Here is an 18530-nt window from a genome sequence, read left to right as displayed (position 1 = left end):
CACTGCCTCCAGTCTGGTTAACTCCAGTTTGTGTTGTGCCTTGGTTTCTGTCATCCTAGCCTCTCTGTTTTTAACTAACTTTACACCTCAGAGTTAGAAAGAAAACCACAAAACAAAACCAAAAAACCTGGCTTGTAAAATTTTGCTGTGTGGTAACATGATACCTATGTTCTCTGATAGCTATTCTCAGCCTACAGAAAAATCCTTCAAAAAAAAAAAACTAACACCTCTGTCTCCAGGCAAATAGACAAAAAACCCTCTAGCTGCTCTTAGCTTAAAAAAAAAAAACCTCTTCAAGTCTGTGAAAAACCAGTTTATATAGTGAAACTTCAGTCTTGCTTAGCTATACCTTAACCAATCATTTTATTAACCTATCCTAACATATTGTAACAAAATTCTCTAACCAATCATATCCCACCACATTAATTAATTTTGCAAGGTGTAAATCAGTTATGTAACAGACAGAAACAATCAAAGAACCAGACAGAGATCATACATACACACAATAGAGAAAGGGGGACCATAAAAAGAAAACAATAAAGAAATGGGGATTTCTCAACCACAACTATGGATAAGTGATTTCTTGCCAGACAGAATGCTATCAAACTAAGTTTTCTTTAACCATCATAAGATCTGGTTTTTTATCTAGTGATGTTGGGTGCTATGAGGACAGGATCGTCTTCTTAATAGCCTGATATTACTTTGTTTTAATGTAATTTAGATGGAATGTTAGGATGTGATTTCCTGCTTCTTAGCTAATGGCTGCTGCAGACAAAGGCTTTAGGCCTTATAGCTGCAGGAAAAGGCCTTATCCTTACAGCACCATACCTTCTGCTTATGTCCTTCACAGAACGTCACTGCGGTGCAGAAAAAAGAAGCTTAAAAGAAAAAGGATAAAGATTTAAAAATTCTCATCTTAGTCATCCTAATCCAGAGAATGAATGTAAAATGAGGGAAGCTGCTGTCACTAGTAGTAGGACAATGGATTGAGGAAGGATCCCAATTCTTAAATCAGTGCAAGAAATATATAACAGAGGCTATTAATTTAGTTTTGGAAAAAGTGCTGTCCAAACATCTTGTTTCAATGGCTACAATATATTGTATTTTGTCAACAAAAGGTTGGGGAGCCAGGGTTTATAAACATGAGGAGGACAGGATAATTCTAGTGAGAATTTAAACACTCTGCTGTATAAAGGCAGTAGAGTAAAAAGTTTTATAGGGAGAGTCTAATCTGATGTTCTCCTATTGGCTGTTTTTCAGATCCGCTCACATGCTCATTTTGGGAATCTCTGTCAACGTACTGAAGGCAATGAATGCTGCCCAAGCTGGTCTCTGGGTAACTATATTGCTGTCCTTCACAACAGATCTTCTTGTTTGGAGATAACTCAAGCAGATGTCTCCCACACCCTGGCACTCCTCCGTTCCTGTGCCCCAGACTACCACAAAGGTATCCTTATTCCTTCTTGCATAGGTCCCAGGACTGGAAGAGAGAAACACTCTCAGTGTGCCAAAGTACCAGAAAAATGTACCCGGTTCAGTGGTATTTACCAGCTTCTTCACTTCTTGGTTGACAGAGACTTTCTCAGTCTTCAGACAATGGAATATCAAGTGCCATCACTGAAATACAGCCTGCTGTTTTTGCCTACAAAGAAAGGAGCATCTATGATGGAAATCTACCTGGACAACCTGGAGTCATGGGACCTGTTTGATAATTACACATCAATCACTGGAATGGACCTGGGTCTTAAACAGAAACTATTCCAGCACTATCTTCTACTGGATACCATGTATCCAGTCCTGGCAATATTAGCCATTTTTCTAAGTATGACTTTTTATTTACGCTCAATCTTTATTACTTTTATGGTCCTTATGATTGTTGTCAGTTCTTTGATGATCTCCTTCTTCTTGTATAAGGTGGCCTTCAGATTCACCTACTTCCCTTTTGTAAACCTGACAGCAGTTGTCATTCTCAGTAGCATTTGCGCAAATCACACCTTTGTGTTTTTTGATCTCTGGAGCCTCAGCAAGAGCCAGAATCCTTCTGCAGGCCTCCTGCAGTGGATGAGCCAAACCATGCACCACTTTGGGTATCTCATGCTGGCGTCTTCCTTTACAACAGGTGCTGCTTTCTATGCCAGCTATATGAGCAATATAATTGCCATCTGCTGTTTTGCCATCTATATGGGCACCTGTGTATTGGTGAATTTAGTATTCATGGTAACTTGGCTTCCATCTTCTGTTGTGTTGTATGAACGCTACATAGCAACAAACTGCATTTATAAACCAGAAGACTATTGGAACTATAGTGGGCATAAAAGAGTTATTTTCTCTCTCCATCATATACTCAGGGGTCTCCAGAATACCTTGTGTGAAACCTCCAAGCTGTTATTTGAGAAGATTCTTCCATGTGGTGTTATAAAGTTTCGTTACATTTGGATCTGCTGGTTCACAGCCTTGGCAATAGGGGGTGCCTACATTTCCTGTTTTAATCCTAAACTAAAACTCCCCAGTTTAGAGATGCCATCTGTCCAGATGTTTAGGTTAAGCCATCCCTTTGAGAGATATGATGCAGAATACTGTCACCAGTTCATGTTTGAGAGGCTGGAGCATGGAGAAGGACAACACATGCCCATCACTATAGTCTGGGGCATACTGCCTGTGGACAACGGGGATCATTTCAATCCTAAGAGCAATGGCACGCTGGTGAAAGATACCACATTTACAATCCAAAATCCTGAAGCTCAAAACTGGCTCTTGGAGTTCTGCCAAAAAGTGAAGAATCAAACTTTCTACTATTCTGATCTGGAGCAGAAATCTACAGTTTGTTTCATGGAGGAGTTTCACACGTGGATGGACAGTCGCCAGTGCTCCCAGCAAGATCACAGCTTCAATCTCTGCTGTAACCACTTCCCCTTCCCCTATGGAAGCGAAGTCTTCCTGCACTGCATCAAAATGATGATCATGGAACAAGGCAGAGATGGGGCTGAAACCTATGATTTGGGTCTTAGATTTGATGGAGAGGGAAACCTAATTGCCTTGGTGCTACAGTTTCAAACTATTTATCACTACAGCTTCAACTACAGCAAAGCCAAACAATTCTACAATGAAATTGGCCACTGGATAACAGAGGAAATGAAAACTGCCCCCATGGGGCTTCAGAATGGATGGTACACCAGTAAACTAGAGCTATATAATCTCCAGCACAGTCTTAGCACAGAGACAATGGTGGTCATAGGACTATCCATAACCATCTCTTTTGTGGTGCTGCTGCTCACCACCTGGAATGTTATTCTTAGCATATTCTCTGTTACAGCTATCACAGGCACTGTCCTGGTAACTGTTGGACTTTTGGTGCTGTTGGAATGGCAGCTCAATGCAGTGGAGTCTCTCTTCATTTCAGCAGCAGTAGGCCTCTCCACTGACTTTACAGTGAACTACTGTATTTCCTACCACTTGTGCCCACATTCTGATCGCCTGAGCCGAGTGGCCTTCTCTCTGAAGCAGATGAGCTGTGCCACTGCTATGGTGGCATCTGCTCTGTTTTCTGCAGGTATCATCATGCTGCCTGCCACAGTGCTGGCATACCGGAAGCTGGGGATATTCATAATGATGATCAAGTGTATCAGCTGTGGATTTGCCAGCTTCTTTTTTCAGTCTCTATGCTGCTTCTTTGGCCCAGAGAAGAACTGTGGTCAGATCCTTTGGCCTTGCACCTATGCCTTGAAGGACTATTCTGATGACTCCAGGCCAAACGGAAGCTTTAACTGTGGGGGAGAAGAGAAGCAGAACAGATTACGGAAGGTGCAAGAGTCTAACACTGCAAATGAACAGTATGAGCTCCAGCCCTTGGCCAGAAAACTTAGTGACAGTTTTGACAACAGCACTTCCACAAGCAAACTGTCTAATCGTCCTTCTGTCCTGTCTGAAGACATACAGCTCCAAGACAGCAGGTGTCCCAGAATAGGAATCCATCCTTCTCTTGAAACAGACAGACAGAATCTGCAGGAGACTCTAATGGACCACCGTGTAGATCTTTGTCAGTGCCCTGCCTTGCAAACATCTTCTCCTTACAAACATAGCAGCTCGGGAGCAGAAGCAGAAATTCATGGAGAGAGGCTCTGCAGGGATTGTAGATGTCAAAAATATGGTCCAAAAGCCTGGGATGGATACATGCTGGATTATCTTTATTCAGCCAGCATGAAAGATGAAGGACAGTTAAATAAATCTCAGTGTTCTAGAGACACTGCTCAACAACAGTCAGATTATACCTCAGAAAATACTAATATCCCTGAAGCTGAAATTTACAAATTTCACAGAGGCCTTTGTTCTCATAGCAGTTCTTTCAATGTGCTCAACGTCTCAAGTGAGATCTCTCTCAGTGATTTTGAGCAGAGCATAAAACTTGCTGAGTCAGCCAGTTCTTGTCCCAATGTCTTAGATGTGTCTGATTCCTGCTGTGCAGCAGAGAGAGGTCACCTGAATGGGAAGAGAGAGACCCTGAGGTTGGACCTGAGAGAGACCGTCTTTGACGTATCTCTACCAGCATCCCAGCAAAACAGCTCTTCTTGGAAAAACCGATTGGGATTAGGGAGTGAAGGTCCCGTTGTTTTACCAAACAGCCAACCAGACATGCCTGATGTTTGGATCAAACGATCCAGTGCACAAAATTCTGGTTACAGCAGCTGAAATCTCCAAGAAAGTAAAACTCAATTACAGAAGAAAACAGGAAATAAACCTCCTATTTACACTGTAAATATAAAATCTTTCCTCCCTTCCCTCTTTGAGCTAGGTATTTCAGCTGTAGAGATGCCTACATTTTCACTGAGTCAGCAAATCTGATATTAGAAAAAAATGAGGATTAGAGGTGAATTTTAATGCAGTAAAAAAATGTTGACCATCCAGCAGCCCGTGCCATATTCACATTTGTACTTTTTGACATTCCCTATAGTGATTAGATTTTGTTTTCCTGCCAAGTACAAGAAAGAAGGGGATAATGATTAAAGAATTGACTCTCTCTAGATATTTAAAGAAATAAATCCCATGTAGAAAAATATCTATAATTGTTAATCATTGGAATCTGGCTAATGGCTGGAAAGAGAACTGTTTCCTGTTGAAGCAGATCTCTGTTTTTATTAGCAGTCCAGGTTTACAAATTTCCCCAAAGGAATTGTATTCAGATATTTGTTTAAATCTGTCCAGTGAGTGTTTTTCAACTGGTGTGGTCTGTTACTCTTCAATGAGAAGACTATATATAGTCCAGCCCCAAATATCTTTCAGATCAAGATTTCAGCTGGTTTCACTGGAGGGAACTCCTTCTGACACTGCTTCAACGTGGGGTTTTCCTTGACAGAAAGCCATCTCCTTGTCCTCTGTGACTTGGGCAGCTAGTGTTTCATGTTCACAGCTAGTTTCTATCCCAGTCAAAAATGTAAAAATATTTTTAAAGTTGGCATATTTGCTGAATCTTGAATTTTACTTTTTTCTTTACCAGAACCACAAAAGACAAAGAACCACGTCTTTATTTGTTACAATAAGAAAAAGCTTTCTCTCTAAAAGTCAGCATAAAAATAAATATTTATGACAAACTCTCCTGAACACTGTCATACCTTGTGCCTTTGCTATGAATATTGTGATTCATTTTCTGTATGTTGTACATGCCTAATGTGTTTTCCTATGGCATCAGCAAGAGAAAATTTGCACCTCTGAGCTTCCATCCATCAACATGCACACTGTAGCTATCTATTCATTCATATTAGCTATCTGGGAAACTCACCAAGGTTGGTTGGTGCAGGTTAGCAAGAGCTAAGAAATTCAAGTAGGAACACTGGACCTTCTGGTTTGTATTTAATATGGTTCAATTTTCCAACTTGATTTTATCTTATGGTTGCCTAGATCCCATACGGATGGCACCTACAACTTGCATTTCAGCTCTACAGTAATAAATACAAAGAGTGACTTGAGAATACACGGTGACTTCGTTCTTCTATAAATTGGGACCTCATATTCATTGCAATGATTTGTAGCCCACATCTGAAAATGATGTCAGCAAATATGATATAAGTATTCCAGAAAGTCAATGACAGATTTTATAAATATCTCTTTATTGTGTGATCCCATATCATTGTGCAAGTGGGACAAGTGTGTGCAGGCGTGGGGGAGGAGGAGAGGGGAGAATCATCTGATTGAAATATAAAACTAAGGCCTAGTTCTGCAAGCTGATCTAAACTCGAGGATTTACACCTGCACAGATCAGCTTGCACAATAGGGGTCTAAGGGGAGAGCTGATTATGCAAAAACGTATCCTTTAGCAGTATCTACTAGTGCAAAATTACATAGCAATAAAGTTAATAACTAAATATAATATTTCAAATGACCCAGCAACAGTTCTATGAGACCTCCCTGTGAGAGATATCTCTTATAATTGTAACAAAAGCCTGATAAAACTAGTAGCAGCAAGACTGGTCTTGGCTCAGGGGTGGGAAAATCAGTATCTCTGTGTTCTATCTCAGGCACGTATCCTGCAAAGACTTACATACTTGCTTACCTTTAAAAACATAGCTCATTCTAATGGTATGCCAGAGTGTGTGATATCCTTGAATAGAAAAGCTTATCTATCAGATTTGAGTAAAAGAAGGAAGACACAAACAAGATAAATATTTAGACATATGGCTATGCCTTGTATTATATATTCAGAAAAATAAATAGCAGCAAAACCTAAAACTATCTATCCACCCTTCTTCAAATATTGAGGACAAGCTCTGAGTTCCAAAGGGCTTGTAGCTCTCTTAAAAGGCAAATAAGCTAAAGGTTATTTGGGAAAAAAAGATTGGCTTACTTGTTAAAAGAGAGAGAGAGAGAGAGAGAGAAAATATGAAATGTGTCTGAAAAATCTGATCAAGTTCTCATTTTTAAGTAGGGAGTTTTCAAAAATACAGTTATATGTCTGTTCTGTGACCTCTAAGCACACTTTTTTAGGGGCAACCAACAGCCACAATGCAATTTTGTGTGTGTTGAGTTTCCATTACAAACTATATAATTTAGGATTTTAGAAGTTTTAGAGTCCATAAAATGTGCTTCAGTCTTAATTGGTCAAATTCATGCCTTTATATTCATACCTATGATTAGTGTACCATTATTGCACAGTATTTGGGGACTCTGTATATCACTGTATCTGTTGAAATAATTTTAAAATAAATAGTTAAAAAACAGATGGCCACTGTTGTCACATATGGTAAACACTTGCGGCACTGGTACCCTTTAAGGGTCTTTCCCCCACATCAGTCCCTGTGACTAAAGCTTATCAGAAAATTTTCATCAGATTTTTGCTGGGAAAAGCTGTTTCTGACAAAGCATTTTTCCCAAAAAATTGTATATTTTTTTATGAAATTTCCCATAAAAAATTTCAGTATGAAAAATTTCATTTTGGAAACATTTCTAAATTTTGCTTCAAATTTTATTTTTTCATTTCTATATTATTTGTATGTTATTTCCTAACATGTCAGCAGTAGTAGTTCACAATGTATTAATGTATATACCATATAGTAGTGCATATACATATTATGCACTACAGCTGACATGGCATAATACATTAATTGAAATATTCTCTTGTGAAATCATTAAGGGCCGCTGTTTAATACTGATCAAAGTGTTTCCTGCTTGTGTTAGAGTGATAAGGCAGGTGAGGTAATATCTTTTATTGCAGGGTTCTCAACCTTTCCAGACTATTGTACCCCTTTCAGGAGTGTGAGTTGTCTTGTGTATCCAAAGTTTCACCAAACTTAAAAACTACTTGCTTACAAAATCAGACATAAAAAGACAAAAGCTTCACAGCGCACTATTACTGAAAAATTGCTTACTTTCTCATTTTTATCATATAATTATAAAATAAATCAATTGGAATACAAATATTGTACTTATATTTCAGTGTACATTATAGAGCAGTATAAATAATTGTCTGTATGGAATTTTAGTTTATACTGACTTTGCTAGTGATTTTTATGTAGCCTGTTGTAAAACTAGGCAAAGAGCTAGATGAATTACTGAGTGCCCTGGAAGACCTCTGTGTACCCCCACCAGTACGGCTACCCCTGATTGAGAACCAGTTTTATTGGACCAACTTCTGTGGTGAAAAAGTCAAGCCTTTGAGCTACACAAAGCTCTTCTTCAGGTCCTGCTTGTGTTGTAAGGAAAGGCTGGCATTCAAGTTATGCACGAGTTACTATGCACACCTCTTAACACAGAATGAACTAATGTATACATAATGCAAAATAATACACAATTGAAAACATTACAGATGAAATTCGAAATGTTGTGAAACTAACGTTTTCCACAAGGAACGTTTTGAGAATATCCGTTGTGAAGGAAATTGCAAAAACAGTAGCTTTTCTTCCGATTTGGAATGAAACCAAATTTCAAAATGCTCATTTTCCTGTGAAATGGAAACCCCAAGTTCGCAGCAGCTCTGCTCCTACCTCCGTGCTGCGACCCTTCCGAGCTGGTGGTGCACCGATACTAAGCAGGTTTCAGAGTAGCAGCTGTGTTAGTCTCTATTCGCAAAAAGAAAAGGAGGACTTGTGGCACCTTAAAGACTAACCAATTTATTTGAGCATAAGCTTTCGTGAGCTACAGCTCACTTCATTGGATGCATTCAGTGGAAATAGTCTCTAAGGTGCCACAAGTACTCCTTTTCTTTTTGCGATACTAACCAGTGACAGCGCTGCTAGCTCATTAGGAGCCTTACCAGGAATATTTCCGCCCATCCCCTACAAGTTACTAATTGCACTTTCCCACAAACCAAACACGAGGGGGCCCTTGCCTTGCTCCGCCTCTGAACAACCGGTTAGTCTGCCTATGCCTAGCTCCACCGCTGGGTCAAGACAACCCCCCCCCCCCCGTAGCACCAGCCCCGCAGCACCGGCCACACGAGGGCTGGGGGGCGAGACAGGCTTCCACGCTGCCAGCGCTCACGGGGACGGGGAGGGGAGGTACTGCAAGTCTGGGCGGTCTGCAGCTGGGCGAGAGGCCAGGCAGAGCTGGGGGAGGGGGGCACCCCGCTGTGCCCGAGGCTCCCTCGCAGCCGCAGGGCAGCCGCCGCCGCCCCCCCAAGCCATAACGCAGCATCGCGGCGCCCCTCTCACCGCCGCCGCGCAGCCCCCTGGAAGGTAGGAGGCTCCGCGCCGCCCATTCTCCCCGCCCGAGGGAGACTCCCCAAGGGGGCACGTGCGCGCGGACACGTTCCCCGCGCCTCCGACTTGGCCGCCCCAGCTCAGGGCGGTGAATTCGGTGGGAGCTTCACTTTCCCCACTGCGCATGTGCACACGCCACCCGCGGGCTTTGCGCCTGCGCGGCCTCTTCGCCCCGCCCTTTCGTCGCCGTTCCCACTTTCAAACGGCAGCGGGAACAGCGCCCACCCAGATAGGTGCCTGTCGCCTTCACCTCTCGCTGTCCCGCGAGCCGGCACCCGGTCCGGGGCGCCCCCGTTCCGGCTCTGTGCAGCGCGCGGGACGGGTCCGGCCCGGCTGTCGGGCGGGGGTGGGGAGGCGCTTTCCTAGGGTCCGACACGCGCGGGCTGGTGGGCGTGTCCGTGGAACCGACTTCGGTTCCAAAGCGAAACGGTCGGAGCGGTCGCGCTGTTCCCGCGGGCCTGGCCGAGCCCTGCGCGCCGTCCCTTGGGTCTTTCAAACGCCGCTCGCTGGGCCGCTGTGCGTCCCGGGGAGGGCGAGACTCCCCACCTGCCGGGGCCCTGCTAAGTGTGTGTGTCCCGCCGGGGGACCGGCGCGCGGGGACACCTCTCCCGTCCTCGCCCCGCCGGAAGAGCCTCCGGGGCGTTGATCGGCGCTTCCTTCCTGTGTAGCCCTTGGCGTCCAGGCGCGCGGCGGCTCGCGCCGCGGGGACCGGCAGGCCATGGAGAGCGAACATTCCAGGATCCCGGTCTACAGCTTCCATCCGCCCACAGCCCTCTCCCGCAGCGTCCCCGCAGGTCAGTCACCCTGCGGGCGTGTTGCAGCTTCCGGCTGGTCACAGCACTGCGGCCAATCGTCCTCTGTCTCCCTTCCTTCCTTCGAGCAAGGCTGGGAGACCAGCACCTTTTGAGCAGCAGCGAAGTATTATTGCCTACTTCGAAATACATGTGGACTCTTATATTGTGAAACATTAATACGTTACACTTTTCAAGACCCCTCTTTTTCATTAGCTGAGCACCTGTTTGTGTCTCAAAACCAGTTGAATTTTTGCAAAACAGGGAGAGGGTGTGCTAGAAGAGTCAATTTTTATTTTATTATTAATTATCATTATTATCACTGCGAAGTCCGTTGGTGGGAAAGAATACAACCCCTTGCATTTTTAGGAGTAAAGGGGCCCAGGGATACTTGACTTTTAGAAGGCTGATGAGAGATGGCTTTGCGGAGTTTTTGGATTCAGGTGACCTAGGTCTTAACTTTCTAGAGTATTAACTTTGCTCTCTAAAGAATCCGGGATAAATGCTCATCAATATCTTTTAGTACAAAGGTTCTCAAACTGTGGTCCGCGAGCTGCGGATAGTTCCCCCTAAGGTGTGTGCCTGGGTGGTCACACGCAAGAGAATGAATGGCCACCCACCTAATTAGTGGTTTCAGAGTAGCAGCTGTGTTAGTCTGTATTCGCAAAAAGAAAAGGAGTACTTGTGGCACCTTAGAGACTAACAAATTTATTTGAGCATAAGCTTTCGTGAGCTACAGCTCACTTCATTGATGTAGCTGTAGCTCACGAAAGCTTATGCTCAAATAAATTTGTTAGTCTCTAAGGTGCCACAAGTACTCCTTTTCTTTTTGCCACCTAATTAGTGGAGCCGCTCAGGCGTGGCTCCTCTAATTAGATGCCTGGACCCTGGAGAAGACACATGTAAGGTGAGGTGGTGGCCCTGGGGGAAGGAGGGGGGCAGTGGGGTGAGAAGAGGGGGTAGGGGGAATTGGGGATGTCCAGGGCTGCGGTGGCCAGAGAAAGGCAACTTTCCCTTCCCATCCTCAACTCTGTGGCAGCTGCCTCGGCCGGGGAGAGAGGGAGAGACACCCCACGCCCCCCAGCCCTAGCCTGGGGGCTGCCATGGCGGGGGAGAGAGGGCACATCCATCGTATTAGAAAGGTAGGACTATTGATATTAAAATATGAGTTGTGTGCTCTTATTTTTAGAACAAAAATGTTTACTATTAAGGTGTTTCTTTTATTTATTTTTATATATATATATATATATATATGTATATATAACACTTTTATCCAAAGCGCTTTACAATAGTTAGCTAATGGTACAAACAACATTTGGAAAGATCATTAAGTGGTCCACCAAGACCTTCAGCAACTTTCAAGTGGTCCACGGGGAAAAAAAGTTTGAGAACCGCTGTTTTAGTAAAACCATGAGTATCACTGTTTTAATTTGCAGAATGGTTTTAATCTTACTAATAACTACGATAGTTCATCCAATATTAAACCCTGTAATTATTTACAACCTTAACTATAACAGTGATAAATAGAAAACTCTTAGCATGCCATCCTCATGTGTTCATAACCTCTTGAAACTTGTATTTTGGGCAGAAACACTCCATGCTTGGCCTCCTAGGCTTGTCTTCATTCCCTGTGTTTTTAATGTGTTTGTGAGATAACAAATGTGTGTTAACTATCTCTGTAAAAACATAGTGGAGCCAAGACATGATAGTTTTGCTACTGGATTAACTAGGTGAGATCAGTCCCAGGAGGACATATAGTGCTGACCTCACACATCTGCTTTGGATTTTACAGCAAGATAGCTATCGCACATTTGTTATCTCACTGTTCTTTTTTTTAAAATCGGTTTGCATCATTGCTGAGCTTTTTCAAAAATTATCCTACTGTTGGTCTAGTAGTGGTGCAACTCCACCAGTGTGGAGCCAGGTAAAGTCATCTTAACCGCAGTTTTGCCTAACTTTGCTCAGAGGATGTCAAAACAATACGATGGCCAAAACCCATGTGGCTACTCTACACTAATGCTTCTATTGCTAGCCTGTCGCTGAACTTCCAAAACTGCTTGGTGTGAACAAGGCCCTACATAATTAGTGGAAATATCAGATGTTAGAGTGGCCAGATCATCATGACATACAGTCAGTCTGTATATTCAGAGAACAAGCTTTCTCATGACTTTGTGTGACTTTCATCTCAATGTTAGAAGTCTGTACTTGCTTAAGCAATGTCAAATTAAATCTTCTAACCCTAAAATTTTTAAATCGCTCTGTTCTTCATTCAACACTGAACAACTTTGGCTATCAAAGCAGTGTTCATATATCTGTCTGATGTTGAAATGACTGTCTATGTCATTAAACCTGGGTGTCAAGCCATCCCATCCACTGCTGGAATGGTAAACAACATTCTAAAACTGCTTACTGTAGCCCATCCAGGGCTTAAGTAACATAATTTTTTTCATTCAGAGCCTGTATTCTGTTCAGGATTTGGAGACTGTAGGGATGGGGTGAGGCGTGCTACTTAGTCATTGTTACTTCACATCTTGTTAGAGTGACATGTTAACATGCAAGTGATTCCTCTGAAGTTCAAGATTTCCTAATGTGAAATTTGGAGGACTTTTTGCTCTTGTTAATTCCTCGCATTGTTCGGTGACACTTGTATCTTGTTGCAGATATACAGACGCCATTTCCATCGAAGAAACAGCGTATCAACAAAACAGTTGAGCCAGAATTCAGCAAAGATCCCAATTTCACTTTTAGCTCAAATGTTCCAGAGGATGGTGTCTTCAAAGCCAAAAACCAAGGGTAAATGGAAAGTACATGCACTGACAAACTTCAGGTTTTTAGTAATCTAAAAATTCCAAAAGGTACTCCAGTCAGTAGCAAAAAATACGCCTAGAAAATCAGGCTTTTGTTAAAGTGATAGTTGTTTTGGCAAAATTACTACACGCTTTGATGATAATAATGATACTTCTACCATTTTAGTCTCTGTAGGTCTACCAAGAAAGCAGAGCCTCTTTCTAAAAAGACAGCAACAATTGCACGAGGGTAAGTTGGTGCAAAAAAACTTCTCTCAAATAGTACTATTAGCTGCTCTGATGAGGCCCAGTCTTGTATGGCAATGAACAGTATGGTCTAATTCATGTGCTGATGGCCAATCATCAACTCTGGCTACATGGAGCCCAAAACACTCTAGTATTAGTTCAGTGCACACTCCATCTTTCAAGAGAGAAAGCTACACTACTGCAGGTGCACTGAACACTGGCTGACACTTCCCTGGCTGAAGCATGTCTTAACCATATGCTTAGCTGAATACTAACCATAAATTGGCATCTGTTAAATCCTCGGTGATGTGTCACTCTCTACAGACCTCTGAGCCGATACAGATTGGAGACAGAGCTAAAGACGAAGAACCAGTTGTTGGAAATAGCCAAACAACAACTGCACTCAAAGCTGGCAGGAGCACAGGTAAAAAGCAGTGCTTGGCTGATCATCTTGTTAAAAGATTATCTGGTAATACTTTTATGAGCTGTGTGGGGAATAGTGCTGTGGCTCATTGAGTCCAAATAAGATCTCTTCTGTTCCCATGTACCACACTCCCAATTTACTTGTTTAAAGCTGTGACTGAAGACTGCTATTAGGTCTAGTATGTGGAATAGAAGGCAACGAGTTTGTCAAGATTCAGGGTTAGCTGCACCTCTGTCTCCTCTTGATCTTTCTAGCTTTTAGGCCTTGACCCTTCACATCTCAGGCAAAATCATGTGATTCTTCCATTCTTAGACCAGGCCCTAGACTACAGTACCAAGTGTGACTGCTTAACAGATCCAAGTGGATTTGGGTACCTGCAGTTCTTCCCTTCAGGAGCTGTGACCAGTGGTGAACACAGTGACACAAAACAGCCTTCTTTAAAAGTGTTCTTGAATCTGAACAGTGGGAACACAGCATAAGAATACTCCTGGGGGCATTCTGTGCCAAAAAAGTAAAAATTCCACACATGATATTTTAAAATTCTGCAAATTTTATTTGTCAAAATAACACTACCTAATCACGCCAGTTTCAATTATTTTGGTAATTTATTTCAAAATACCTGTCGGCAAGTACGTTTGTAACAATACAACATACATACATACACACAAATTCCCCCAGGAGTAGAGTTAAGGAAACCTCTGTGACAACCCAGTGTCCTGTTTCTCTGCCCCCTTCACATCCCAGAGCGCAGCTGGAGGGCCAGACACCCACAATCCCTCCCCTCCCAGACCCCAGCTGCAGGGCCCCCCCCTTGTTCAGATACCCCCCCCCCCTTATCTGCCCCTCTCCCCTCCAGAGCCCAGGGATCTAGTGGGAGAAACAGCATGACGCTAGGCCCCAGGCTTGTGCAGAATTTCCTGCGTGCCACTGTCTCCTTCCCTCAGGGCATGTGGGGAACTGCAGCTCCCTCCCCTGCCCCCCAGCCGTTTCTTCTATGTGCAAACTGGGCTCTGCTGGGTCCAGTGGCCCCTACTGGCAGCCAGCAGCACTGCAGCCCATTTCGGGGGGGGGGGGGGGGGGGGGGGGGCGGAATTCTGCGCACAAAACGTTTCTGCGAAATCCTGCATGACGCAGAATTCCCCCAGGAGTAAAATAACATTTTAATTATTAAATTATTAAAACAAAAGTCTATCTTTTTACCTAAAAGCTCAAGTAGGCCTATATTACCCTAGACTCCTTCAGGAACAGTCTGTTGCCTACATTCAATAGTTTCTGCTTCAGTCTCTTCCTCTTACCCCTTAACATTCTGACTTCCTCCACAGCATGGCCAGGTCTACACTTTAAACTCTTGTCAGCAAAGCTATGTCAGAGTTATGAAGAGCTATGCCAGCAACAACCCGTAGTGCAGATGCAGTTGTACCAGCAAAACTGGGCTTTTGCTGGTATAGCTTATTTCTCTGCGGGGCAGAGGGCAGTGCTTGAATAAGTTATACCAGCAAAAGTGTGGTTTTACGGGTATAAGCTGTGTCTATACTAGGAATGCTTTGCTAGTAAAATATGCTGGTATAGCTATACTAGCCAAGCGCTCCTACTGTATACCTGGTCTGTGTCTCTAAACCCTTCTGAGGTTTTGCTCTCTCCTCACTGGACTGAGACATTCCTGGATAAACCTATTTTAGCAAGTCAATAGGGGGTCTAGCCAGCACTCCAGGACAAATAACTCCAGTACTGTCCATCAAGAGCGGCTGTTCAAGATTTACTGTTCTCTCCCTCCCCTTCCCCCCCGCATTTGGAGTGCATTTCATTAGCAACATTGTTAGGAATTAACAAAACATATGCCTACATTAATTGAGTCCAGAGATAGTATTAAGTTATTACAGGCAGCTCCAAATCTGTCAGTATTAAAAAGTGGTGAGAACTAAATCAGTGTCCAAGAACTTATCTCCAATGCATTGGGAGCAGGTATGGCTGCGAATTAGGAAGAAGTTGGGAGGAAACAGGAAGAATCTTTTTAGGGGCTCTATTGACTTCTAACTTGTGTGGTACTGACAGGGCACTATAAAAGACTTGAGAGAAAAGAATGAAGTCCTGGAAGAAGAAGTTCAAAAGCTGAAGAAATTTCAAGAAAACTGCATGGTGATTTTAGAAAGCAGAAATATTGATCCAGGTAAGGACTAACTATTTCAGTTCTAAGCATAAGATGGGGAGTTAGTCCCCATCTCCTCCCATTATGATAATTGGTACCCTGATTCTTCAGGTGTGACCTTTTTGTTGTAACCAAGGAGCTCATGTGACATTCATTCTTGACTTCAGTGTAGCAGAGGTTTTGGCAAACAGCAACAGCACTAATCACTCTGCACTGAAAGGGAGAAGTTATTCTATCTGGCTCTCTGCTTACTACAGAAGAACCAGACTCATAACTCCCCAGAATACTTGATTTGCTCTTAATGTAGATTTAGAGGCTGATTCTGCAGTGAAGTGACTTAATACTGTGGGTGAAGGTGAGGTCTAACAGCTAGTGGGGAATCGTTTGGGTAACTACTAAAGAAGCTTATGAAAGTATTTATAAACCAGTTACAGGCAATGAAATCTTGGAGGAAGAAGATACGAAGGAGTGTCAGAAGCAGACAATGGTGAGAACTTTTGAGTGGAATTGGGTTAAACAGACTTGTTTACTAGAAGTTTAAATTGATAATAGAGGCAATTGCTGTGTGGTGCAGAACCTGGATAAACTAAATGCTTTGGGCTTTTCTTCAGTTGCTGACAGAGAAGCTTAAAGAAGAACTGAGACTATTCAGCCAAATGGCTGCAAAACAGGAAGAGCTTCTGGTAAGACAACCTTTTCCTTCATCCCAAACCAGGCAACTGAATGTCTGCGGTTTTCTGAAGTTCTGGTTTCCTGGGTTCTCTTCAAGCAGACCAATGTATTGTAGCAGGCTTACTACCTTGCCTCCTGTCTTCTGTTGTAAATATGCATGTAATAAGGACATTCTAGGTGGTATTAAGTTCCCAAAGAGATGGGAAGGGATTACAGCTAAAATCGGTCACGTCACTGAAATTAACAGCCAGCTTAACTTGGAAGATCCAGTATAATCAAAGATAATCAGGATTAAGTATAGTCAGAACTGGAATGAGAGGCCTCCAAAAGAGAATGAAGGGCGCACCAGGAAGCTAGTGATTCTGAAAATAGCAATGAGCCAATGTTGCAGAATTGTTGGAAAGGGTGGCGGCAATGTTCTGGAAGTGCAAATTTACATATCTACTGAGAAGTTCCTGCTACTTAGGGTCACTAAAGATCTCAAGACCCTATTCACAACAGATGAAGCATTATCCTTCATGGGAGGAAGGATGGTCCAGTAGTTAGGGCACCAGCCTGGAACTCAGACTTAGGTCCAACTCTCTGCTGTGCCACAGACTTCTTATGTGACCTTGGGCATGTCATCTGGTCTTTACCTTACTTTCCAATCTCTACAACAGGGGTGGTCAACCTGTGGCTTCGGAGCCGCATGCAGCTCTTCAGAGGTTAATATGCGGCTCCTTGCATAGGCGCTGACTCCGAGGCTAGAGCTACAGATGCTAACTTTCCAATATAGCTGATTGGCAGGGCTGCCAGTGGGTCGGAGGTGCTGGGAGCTGGAGGGGGTAGCGGATGGGGGGCTGCTGACCTATTACTGTGGCTCTTTGGCAATGTTCACTGGTAAATTCTGGTTCCTTCTCAGGCTCAGGTTGGCCACCCCTGCTCTACAACAAGGAGTACAGTACTTACCTACCTCATGGAGGTCTTAAAAATAAATTTGGTTGCTAAGTGCTCAGATGCTACAATAATGCCCATATAACTACCACAGGTAGCTGAAATGTGACTAGGATGCTATCTATGTATCAGTGTTTCAGAAGTGGCTCTTCAGGATGAGAACTCCTACTATGCCAGCTAGCATGGTAAATTCAGAATACCCAAGATTCCTTAAACTGTGGTCTTTACTGAATTAACTTTGATTCAGCTGGATGAAGCCAAAAAACAATACTTAATTGTACTCTCACTTGATCAGCAGGAGTTTTGAAGTTACCAAGGGCTGGTCTTGAACAGGATGTCTTAGTAAGAAATTGGTGTTTTGGGGTAAGGGGCTGAAGCAAAGTGGTCTTCCTGGTGTGGCTTGATTTACAAAAAGGCCATGTGCTTTTAGCTCTGCTGCCTCTGTGGAGTCATACATACTGTATTTGTAACAGTCCCTACTGTGCACTAACTTGCTCTTTCCATATAGACAGCAACAGCTATGTGGAAACTGGCAGAGAATGATAGAAACAATTTCCTGGAGAAGCAGCTATCCTTTCAGAGAGAAACAGAAGAGTATGCTGCCACTGTTGATCAGGTGGAGCTCCTCTTGGACACATGAGGAGTAAGGACTAATCCTTGTGTCATGTTTGTGCCCTTATCAACTTCTCATGACATATATGTGACTCTGATCCAGGAGCATCGTTTACTGTCAACAACGGAATTAAAGGTTACTGATGGGTCACAGAGTACACCAAAGCCCCTTTTTAAGAGGACTAATAAACCTAAAAGAGATGTATTAAAGTCATTCCACCATAGAGGTTCCCCTTCATAGCATAAATATATATAACTTTTTTTTTTACTCTTTTGTAAATTTTTTTACAGACAAACCTTTCCAGCTTTGTGACTTTACCTGTATTGCTTAATCAATTTTAGTTTCAAATATGTCTATCTCTATGGGGAAAATAACCCTGCTTTTTAGGCTTGTTTTAATGCCTGCCTTCTGTTGTTCAACTGTACTTTCATATTTCCAGTAAATGACTTATTACTTCCAACTCTGATGATGGATTAAGTGGAGTAAACTACCACTGCTTTTCCCAAACTGCTGTTCTTGCTCTTCTAGCTGAGTTCCAGCCCTTCCCCTTCCGTATCCCTGGCTGCACATGCCAGCAGCAGCTTTCCCCTAAGCAGCTGCAGGAAGTATAAGTTGATGCGGGCGGATGGCTGAAGATTCCCGCGCGGCTCAGGGTCTGGCTGGGCACTGCCTGCCCGTCTCATCCCAGAGCAAGCTGCGCTTCAATTGCAAGGGGGCAGGGCGTGGGGCGGGAC

General features: G+C 43.3%; 2 protein-coding genes across 2 annotated transcripts in view; both read left to right on the top strand.

The window, feature by feature from the left end:
• The window catches only part of DISP2 (dispatched RND transporter family member 2), a 36548-nt gene extending 30855 nt beyond the window's left edge, over positions 1–5693 (top strand). Inside the window, exon 8 of the mRNA XM_037901441.2 lies at positions 1261–5693. Coding sequence (XP_037757369.2) covers positions 1261–4686 — 3426 coding nt within the window. The 3' untranslated portion in view covers positions 4687–5693. The remainder of the gene's footprint in view (positions 1–1260) is intronic.
• Positions 5694–9294: 3601 nt separating this feature from the next.
• KNSTRN (kinetochore localized astrin (SPAG5) binding protein) lies at positions 9295–18262 on the top strand. Its single transcript, XM_037900485.1, has 9 exons — positions 9295–9418; positions 9854–9979; positions 12637–12769; positions 12950–13012; positions 13333–13432; positions 15485–15599; positions 16007–16065; positions 16190–16261; positions 17692–18262. Exons 1-9 carry the CDS (start codon positions 9310–9312, stop codon positions 17821–17823), a joined length of 909 nt encoding a protein of 302 aa, XP_037756413.1. The 5' UTR covers positions 9295–9309; the 3' UTR covers positions 17824–18262.
• The last annotated feature ends 268 nt before the right edge of the window (positions 18263–18530 follow it).

Source organism: Chelonia mydas, chromosome 6 (assembly GCF_015237465.2).
Source record: "Chelonia mydas isolate rCheMyd1 chromosome 6, rCheMyd1.pri.v2, whole genome shotgun sequence".
Classification (NCBI taxonomy): domain Eukaryota; kingdom Metazoa; phylum Chordata; order Testudines; family Cheloniidae; genus Chelonia; species Chelonia mydas.
This window is presented reverse-complemented; position numbering and strand designations above follow the sequence as displayed.